At 38.1% G+C, this 10321-nt stretch overlaps 1 protein-coding gene across 2 annotated transcripts in view; it reads right to left on the bottom strand.

The window, feature by feature from the left end:
• Positions 1-292: 292 nt before the first annotated feature.
• The window catches only part of ATG10 (autophagy related 10), a 214628-nt gene continuing 204599 nt past the window's right edge, over positions 293-10321 (bottom strand). For both annotated transcript variants that reach the window (XM_037530533.2, XM_037530532.2), the window contains exons 6-7: positions 9059-9156; positions 293-8525 (exon numbers count right to left, since the gene is read on the bottom strand). In XM_037530533.2, coding sequence (XP_037386430.1) covers positions 8426-8525; positions 9059-9156 — 198 coding nt within the window. In that variant the 3' untranslated portion in view covers positions 293-8425. The remainder of the gene's footprint in view (positions 8526-9058; positions 9157-10321) is intronic.

Here is a 10321-nt window from a genome sequence, read left to right as displayed (position 1 = left end):
ACAGTTACCACCACATTCACATTGTCATGTATGCCTTTAATATGTAAGTATTTTCCCAAATGAGGGCACCCCCCCACATGCAGCCCTCAAAACTTCAGCCACGCATGATGAGTGCCATCCAAATCCCTTCCCATCTTGCTTTCAAGATGCCCGAAGTTTTTAAAGAGCAGATGTGATGCTAAAGAGAAGTTTTCCCTCAGGAGGGAAAGGAAGAAATCATGGTCTCTCCTCACCTCTAGGGTCTTTTGGCCTGAGTACCAGCTACTTCCACAGGTCCTTCCGTGACCTGCCAGATTATATGTGGTAATAAGTTATCGACATGGATTTCATTCTTTCATTCACTCACAGTGTGAACATTTCGTTTAACTCAAGCTTTCTAAAACTGCTTTTACTGTGGTTAATAGGAAAGAGAACAGGGTTCCTATTACTTGGCTGGTTTAAAATTATAGGACACACTGAGCACACCAACATTTTCAAATAAGTTTATAGTGAATACATATATTATAATGCTTCTTTAACTCTTTGCCAACCAGGTAATGTTTAAATTTCTACAATAGTGAGCAGAGTAGGCCACAGTTTTAATAGTTTTTTATTTCAATCACAGCTGATGGCAGTTGAAAGAAATGTTACTTGTTAGAACATGTTACCTTATTAACACCTATTTAGAAACAGTGATATGAAGTAGATTGTTGTCCTATATCTTTTTTCTCTAATGATTTTGTGAATTTGTTCTGTACATAGTAAGCTATAGTTTTCTATATAGCTAGAAAGCTTCAGGTGCTCTGTTGTTTGTGAGAACAAGAGATTCTTTGCTGAGAATCCTTGCGTATTTTAGCATGACAGGTAAATTGGGCCACTTTTTCCTTATGTTCGTCCCCAATAGATTCAAAGTATTTTTTTTTAGGATCTTAATTCTAGTATTAAGTAACTGCTCTTGTTCATTCTGTAGCTTATGTTGATGATGAACTAGTTTTTTCCCCAATCACTATGCCTCTCTTCCTCTTGCTCATGACATAATATAGCTGTGTGTGTGTGTGTGTGTGTGTGTGTGTGCAATATAAGAAAGCAACTGTACATGGGATTTATTGATGATGATTCTTGATTCAGAATTTGAACTAGATTTTAGATGGTTTAGGAACCTCCTAAAACTATATGCAGAATTTTCTGATATAAATATAAATATATATATGTAACAACCAGCTATATGTGTATGTACACACATAAACATATAAACACACATGTATTTTTTATAAAATGGTTTCTATACATTTTTCAGATTTTCAAGGGGGTTCCTTCCCAAGAAACTAGTGACTATTTAAATCTGTACAACAGTGAGCAGACTTAGTGACATAATACATATTTTTCCTTTGATCACAGCTGAGAACATTTACAAGAAGTCACCTATGATTTGACATGGTTAATGACATGTCCCCAATGTAGTAAGAACTGGGAGTGGATGAACCAGGCCACAGAACCTGCAAAATGCACGTCACATTCTGCTTTGATGGCTCCTGCTGACCTAACTATGGAACAGCTCCCAACTTTAGAGAAAAGCCCCAGCATCACTGGCCAATGCTGAATCTGAAAGGTGTGAAGTCCCACACTCAGGAGTAAAAACAGAGGACAAAAACCCAAAGACATTTTTATATCTAAGATTGGAGTAACTGACAGATTGAAAAAAAATGTTCACTATGCACCTGTAGAAACAAATGACATAATGTCTACCTTTTACTTTGAAATATATGAGCAAACATAAAGAAAGGTTAAATGAAACAAATATGGGAAAAATCTTAGTAACTCTAATTCTGATGTATAAGTATGTGAGGGCTCATTGTACAACTTGCTTTACTTTTAAGGATGTATGCACTTTTCCGTAATAAAATTTTAATTACACACACATCTTAATTGTTTAACTGCCATGCTCTCCCATCTGTACTCGAGCCAGTACATGGACAGTCAGCTGCAAGAGGAGCAGGATGGAGACTCAGGGTAATGGTGTGGACAATGAAGGAGCTGAGGAAACCAAATCTAGCAGTGCTGAGAAATGCATAACCTATCAGGAAGAAATGAAGCTGAGAATCCTTGCATATTTTAGCATGACAGAGAAAAATGTCCAATTCAATAATAAAAGCAAACTAAAATAAAATTATTTTAAAAGAATTTAGGAAATAGTAAAACACTGATTGCTGCAGGGAATGTAAATTAGTATCACCTTAGTAGTGAACAATTTAGCAAAGTGAATCTTAAGTCATAAGAACATCCCATATTCTTTGATCTGTTAATTCCCTTAGTACCAGTATAACCAAAAGAAACAAATGCCAGTAACTGCTTCTACATACATTTTTTCACTATACTACATTCTACAAGCTATTCAAGGGAGGGATTTCATTTGCACTCCTGATCACCTTCCCAAGCATAGATCTTGATCTTTGAAGCAAGGGCTCAATGAATGTATGCTAAATGAATAGCAAAGACTTCAAAGCATCCTAAAAGTCCAATAATAAGATAATTACTTGGTACAATGTGATACAGAAGATATCCCAGTCATTTTAAGTTTCTTTTTTCTACGAAGACTAAATAATACAGGAAAATATTCAAAATATAAGGTGGAAAAAATCCGGAGGTATAAACCACGTGTATTTATTTATTTATTAAGACATATATATCCTAGTAAATATGTTTAAACTAGTATGAAGATACACATAACAGTGTTTATTGCAATTCATAAAAATTTAACTATAGTTGTGTTTAGGTGATATATTTATGAGGACTAAAATTTTTTTAAATGAATTTTTAGTTTCACATTGCAAGGATAAAAAAATGTAGCATTACATAAGAATCAGTCTTCTTTAATACAGAAGTCACTTCTAATCCAATTTCTCTTCTAATCCAGAGTCACTTCTAAGCCAATTTCCCATGTGTCACTCTCATTCTTGATCATGTTTTATGTTTTTAACACCTATACTGTATATGTACTGTAGAAAATGTATGGGATTGGTGTAGTTCTGATGTAGTGTTTAATGGGCGGCACAGCCAGCTAGCATCTAGTATTTGTTTCCTATCCTAGCTCAACAATTTATGAGATCTGCCTGTTTTGTTCCATAGATATTGAATTCATTCCCCTTAACCACTGTGAAGGACCATGTTTTATTTAGCTACTTCCCTATTAACATTAGGAAAGGGCCTCTCTGAACCTATCCTCTTTGTTGTTGATGTTGGAAAAGAAAGCTTCTGAAAAGACAGAATGGGTGGAAATTCCAGAAAGAGGAGAGTGGGCCCATTCCCTGCTGTCTGCAGAAAAGAGACCGCGGGGAAGCCATGCTCAGGTGTCACCCACATACTCAAATATCCACAGAGATTTATTGAGTGTTACCAAGTACCAGACACCATGATAAAGTCTGAGATCTGACATGCATGTGTAAATAACAACTCACCAAAGGTTCAGGATATTCTGCATTATGGTATATTGTTAACCCAACGGCATGCTTTTTTATATTTCTGCCTCATAGTTACAATAGTGATTTCTGGTTCTTTGGAAAGTAATTCCAGAAATTACCACGCAGCCATTAACTTTATTCATTCTCATATAAAGTATATTTTAATGTAGAAATACATTTAAGATTTCAGCTTGTTTTTAATAATTTACGAAATAGGACTGGGTAATCTCTAAAATCACTTCAGCTCTAATTGTCGAAATACAAGATCCTTGCATTAGGGCTTCTTTACCACTAGGTGCCGCTATTGACAGCACAAAAGTTAATGTAAGGGCTCTCTATTACAGCATTGCTTGAAAGACCACCATATTTAAGAATAAAAATGTTAAAACACTTTTGTACACAAGCCCTATAAAAATCCAGAGGGGCTTCTGCAGGGACTTATGTTCACATGAAAGTAGCTCAGCATTATGGGAAGAAATAATAAACTACTTCTTATCTCCTTCTAGAACAACCTTTAGCAATATATTGGTCAGCAGCAGTCAGAAGAACTAGAGGATCACAGAATTGGAAGAGAGTTTATTTATTCTAATTTTCAAGCTTCTGACGCTTGCTTGGAGTTAGAGATACATTTATATTATAACACAAGACACATCCTTTTATACAAATTATATATGTAATATATATAAAGTATATATTTGTGTGTGCAGGGTCTTTCTTCATTCTTTTTTTTAAAAGATTTATTTATTTATTTATACAAGCATTGGGTACAGTTAGAAGAGCGGGAGGGTGAGAGAATTCACCAGAGCCAGAGCAGGGAGCAGAACAGGCATACTGATGAAATACACTGCTGAGGGAGCAGCGGGTGCAGCAGGAGAGGTCTGCTGCGCCATGTGGGACCCTCGCCTACAGCTGGGGATCGAACTGGTGCTACAGAGTCTGCAGGCAGCTTTGCAGCCCAGCGCTCAACCGCTGCACCACCGGGAAGACCCCCTTTCTTCATTCTTGAACAGGCTAAAACCTGAGTTTTTCTGACTGCACTCACATCTCTCTTGTGCAAGCCTTCATAGTGCATGCTTTCCACACCTCTGCCATGACGAGCATTCTCCAGCCCCCATCCTCACCTGTCAGTTTCTCCAATGCACTGAGGCATTCCTGAGAGCAGGGTCACACCTGCTCTGCCTATCACCTAACCTCAGGTTCAGTACATGACAGTAGTTCAGTATCCACAGAAGAGAATATTTGCATATTCTTACCCTCAAGTTTTAATCCTAAAATAACCCTCAACTCATTGGAATATCAGCTCTATGAATTATATAAGAGCTGACTCTGACAATACAGATCTCTATTTCTAATATCTTGAGGATGAATAAAAATAATATCTTAGGAGAACAGATGCAAAAGACCAGTTTAACTCTTTTTTTCCTCTTTAATACATTTTCGTATTATAGACTAGCACCCAGGGATCAACACAGCTTCCGACCCTTGCAGTGGTGGCTCAAAGAACTAGCCCACCCACTGAACTCCCCAGACTGGAAAGTTTTCCCTGGATAGATTACAAGGGGCAGATACCAACTCTTCTATGTATGCCACCTTACTATGCTATAAAACACAGTCCCCAGGGTCTCCTGGTGGCACAGGGTTAAAGTCTCAGTACTATCAAGTTGTCACCAGCCACTGAGGCCTGAGTCCATCCCCAGCCAGGGAGCTACCCACATGACGCAGCAGACCTCTCCTGACTCGCCTGCTGCTCCCCTCAGCAGTGTATCTCAGCAGACCTGCCTGTTCTGCTCCCCACTCTGTCTCTGGTGAATCTTCTCACCCCCTGTACCTCTGACCTATTCTCCAGTTTCCGTATGCATAAATAAATAAATATATAGAAACACTACATAGTCCCCAAAAGTGGGTCATCACTTTAAGTATACATACTATCCATTATTAAGGAGAAGAAGTGAAAGCAAAAGACTAATTATAATAAAGTAAAAATCAAAATTAACAAGCAACTATAAACCAGGGACACACTGCAGGGGAGAGAGAAGGGAGCAGGATCAAAACAAGGGGGGTGGGAATTGTATGGGGACTATAACCAAGATGAAAATGCATACATTCTGCAAAAATGAAAAATGATGTAAGAAATATATAAAATAAAAAAGAATTAAAAAAAAAGACAATTAAATGCTAATATGACTAAGCACCATGAAAAATGAAAGGGGGAGGTTGACAATTGGGTGCTAGTGGTTGGAGATGGCTTTCTTGAAGAGGGACTCCTATGGACTAGGTGGAGAGCCGGGTAGAGGCATGGGGAAGGAAGAATCTCAAAGTGGGAAGTGGCATGAGCGACAGTCAGAGAAGGACACGGCAGAGAAGATCTGCCTGATCTCCATTTGCATCTGGGAGCAGCTGGACACAAAAGGAGGTCCCGGCAGGAGCAGGGGCCCATTGTCCATGATCCAGATTCTGCGGGGCATTGTGTTGGTGCTGAAGCACACTCAGATGTACCAACCATTGTGAGCTTCTCTGTGCCTTTAAGCAGGATAGGTATTGTGTGCTTCTTACTCATAAAAATGGTAACAGATAAAAGGACATGAAGAGCATTAGCCCAAGTGATATAGCACAGCTAGCCAGACTCAGCTACGTCTTTGGTACAGTCACTATTCCAAAGGTCCAAGGATTGAAGTGGGCCTCACAAATCACAGTTGAATTTCCTCATTTTGTAAATGATGAAATTGAGGACCAAAGAGGTGAAATAATTTTTCCAAGGTCACACAAAAGTAGAGCTCAGGAGACTGGCTGGCAGGAGCTTTAACCAGCCTTATTTCTGACTGAAAGGGGCTTTGCATTATATTAACTGGATGGGAAACCTGGAGGGAAAAATCCTCCTATTGCAGAGAAAGAAGCGTTTCTTTGAAAAAACAAAATATTTTTTAATATTTTATAACTGTTGGGATAATAGTCTGTTGTATAAGTGCATTCTCAAAACTGGAAATATTTTTCACATTTTAATCAAGAATTTTAATTTTTTTAAGTAAAAAACATTCTGAAAAGAAACAGTAACTTGAGGAGAGGGAATCTAATCTGGGGGGATGTCTATACTATCTGGGGAGACATCTCTATAGCCTACAGGGGCAATATGAACTTTTGTCTGCCACTGATGAATTTTCAGGTCTTCATCAACCAAAGAAAAAAAAATTCACTTTTAAAAACAACTACATGCTGACCACAAACTATCATCTCAGAGTCTGTTACCAAATTGTAATTAATATTTCCAAATGAGTGTATCATCTGGATGACACATTATTATTATTATTATTATTATTATTATTTAGCAGCAGATAAGACAAGGTTTGAGAAAGGACTTGCTGAGAAATCTGTGTTTACATTAAAGAGAAGGGGAGGGGGAGAAATCCCTTGCAGAAGTTGAAAAGATGTTAAGTGGTAAATACCAAAATGCCCAGCAAGCATGTAAGCAGGCTCACAGCCCGGCATGAATATATGCAGCTCAGCATTTTAAAATTTACTTTTAGCTTTTCTAGCAGTTTGAATTAACTCTTTCTCCACTACTCTTCTCTGTGAGAGTCCAGCCCTTAACCAACTGGCTGGAAGTGAGTGCTGTCAGATTCACCAGCAGATAATCCCTTAAACTAACAGCTTCTCCCACAGGCTGCCTCTCCAGTCCTAGAATTCCTTCCTCTCTAGGATCTCAGGGCGAAGAAATCAGTCCAGTTTTCCAGAGTTGCACATAGAATTGGAAAACGCTGCTATGTTGACCCAAATCACACAAATAATTCCCACAATAAAAGTACTTTCAGACCAGAGATCTTTCAGAAGCTTGTGCTTCAGAATCACTGCAGTGAGGCTGCATCTGAAGGTGGCTCTCAGCATTTGTAGTTGTAAAAGATCCTCAGGTAATTCCAAAGTACATCCTTCACTGACAGGCACTAATCTAGATTCTCTGAAGAGCCAATTACATTTTTCTCATACATTTTCAGCCCCTGGCAAGTTAAAATGAAAAACTAAGTAAGCAGCCCTGAACAAAAAACTCTCCCAGATCAGGTTCATCTTAATACCTTACTGCTACACTTTGCTTACAAAAATACATTATCTCACTTTTTATTTTTATACACTATCTCCTATACTTGTTTTCTTTATTCTCTACCTCCCTATCTATCTACAAACACACATTTAAATTAAAAAAGAATGAATAATCTATCATCCCTGAGTCTGATTGTGGGAGAATAATGTAAGATAGATCATGTTTATGACATTAGCTTTCAGTGACATGTAAATCTTATATTTTACTATAATTTCCACACAACTTACATTAAAATGAGCACAGATATCTATTTCTCCATCAATCTTCATATCAGAAAAGGGGATATTTTGTTTGGTCCAGAAAAGAATGACCTGGTAGTACTTTAGTGGTGTCTGTAGTTCTATAATTGAGTTAGACTCAATTTTTTGCCATTTATAGTGATTTGTGTCTTTGAGATATTTCCTTTCAATATACATAGTATGTCAGTTGCTATCAAGGGATTAAAAAAAATCCATGTCAAAATCTTGATGTGCTGAAATATCACAGGGTGTTGGTACTAAACCAGGGTCACCACATAAACTCAGTTTTCTTCTTGCTATTTCTATGTTCATTGGACTCAATAGAAGAATATAAACAAAACAAAAGGCTAGAGAATAAAAGAAGGTTAACTGAGCAGTAAAGACTTATTCAAGAATATCAGTTCTAAAATAAAACCATCCAGTTCGGTAGTTGGGTAACTACTATTGTAGTAAAGTTAAATCTTTTAAATTATTGGGCACTGGTTGGTTGGAAAACTAAAAACACAAGTCAGTGTTCAGTCTGTAAAAGATGAAAGTGAGCTTGATATCTGGTGGGGCCAGCAAGGATGACATGTCCACGAGCATCAGAGACATTGTTGTGATCTTTGCAACGGCAAACGTGTCAATTAGTTTTTCATTGTACCTGGTCAGTCAATATTTCATTCATCTTGAGTAGCTGCTTTCGCATAACTCAGAGGTAGATTCAGCCCAACAACTGGCCCGATAATGCTCAGCCATGAGGTAACGTAGTTGGTGTTCCTGGGAAGCAAATGAAAATATAGGCAATTCCATTTCTACTCTTATTTTGGATGAGTGATAGAAAATCAGTTACCAACCAATGAGGGTCCCTTCAAAAATGTGTGCCTACCACTTGGAATCCTGGCATTTCCAAATGCCAAACCCCATTATTTTACAAGAACTTGAGGTCCAAAGCCATTGACAAGCGAAGCATTGGTTAAGAGCATGGCTCTATGGTTTCAAGCCCCAGTTCCATCACTTCACTAGAGGTGTGACCTTGGTTGAGTCACTTAACCCCTCTGTGCTTTAATTTCTTCTGTAAACTGGGTTAAAGAATGGTACTTAGCTCATAGGGGTGCTATAAAATGTAATATATTAATATATCTAAAATACTTAGAATAGTACCTAGCACATAGTAAAAATCAATAAATGTTAGCCATTATTATTATTACAAAGAATATTTCTTTTTTTCAGCTTAGCTTTTAGAGACACCTAAGAAGATTTACACTTTGAAAATAAGAGTAAAAGCCAATGTATCTTGTGGTGTTTCTTACCTATTGATTTTCCGAGAATTCTTTAACACGGGAGCCATGAATTCATTTGTCTTGCAGGGATGAAGTACAAAAAATGGTTGCCCAAGTATTGGATGCTCCTGTAAGAACCAGAGTTGGTCTAGGATTGCCAGTGTGAGTGCCGTTGAAAAGAGCTAACATACACGATCTATTTGTTTATTATTATTTTTTTAAGATTTATTTATACAAGAACTGGGGTATAGGCCAGAGGCGAGGGAGGGTGAGAGAATTCACCACAGACAGAGTGGGGGCGGGGCCAGAACAGGAGACAGACCAAAAGCACTGCTGAGGGGAGCAGTGGGCGAGGCGGGAGAGGTCTGCCGTGCCATGTGGGTATCTCCCTAGCTGCCCGGGAATCGAACACATGCTACAGAGGCTGATGACAGCTTCACAGCGCTGCCCTCACAGCGCTGTGCTCAACCCACTGCTCCACCGGGGAGGCCTGATTTACTTGTTTAAGACAAATGTTTGTTTTAAATTTTTAGTTGTGTTTATATTCAGATTCATTTCAATTTTGAAATATAATTAATAACCCAAACATGAAGAGAAGTTAGTGTGTAGGAGAGATACATTGACAAAATTGTCTGGTCAAGTATAGGAGAGCTCATAACCGGTTTACACAATACAAACTGTAGATAAATTTTACCAACTCTTAATCAGCTAGTGTTTCGCTTTAGTCTATAATTATTCTTATTTTTCCTCAGGGATGTCCAGGAAGCCTAGTAGCCTGACAATATGAACAACACATTTCATTCACCCTTGTACCAATGGTAAGGGGACCAAAATCATTCATACCTTTTTTTAATATAAAGTTTTGCAAATACATTGTTTCAGACCTAACTACATCCAGTACCAATAGGCACATTTTCAAAGAGTAGGATGAGGGAAGGAGTGGCCTGCAATATTAAATTGCTCTCTGAGTTTCTGCTATCTGTTTTTCTCCTGTCTCTCCCAAGCCCATAGGGCTGTTTCTATAAGCTAAAACCCCATGTGGAACTCTGCCGCCTTTATAAGATGATGGCTCTAAGTTGCAGTTAAGACTGCTGCCAGGTAAGGAATGCAGGTGTCAATTGGCAAGCAATGGTGAGCCCTAGAAGGTTTCTATGTAGCTAGTGAGCGGTACACAATTCTACCAACATGAAAAAATTTTTGTTGATAAATGTATCAATTGTTTACACTGTGAATTAACCAGTATGTCAGACTGCAAACCCAAATACTAAATTCGTATGTTCCAATCCTAAACTC

Source organism: Talpa occidentalis, unplaced genomic scaffold (assembly GCF_014898055.3).
Source record: "Talpa occidentalis isolate TD23 unplaced genomic scaffold, MPIMG_talOcc4v2.1 talOcc4.6, whole genome shotgun sequence".
Lineage (NCBI taxonomy): Eukaryota > Metazoa > Chordata > Mammalia > Eulipotyphla > Talpidae > Talpa > Talpa occidentalis.
This window is presented reverse-complemented; position numbering and strand designations above follow the sequence as displayed.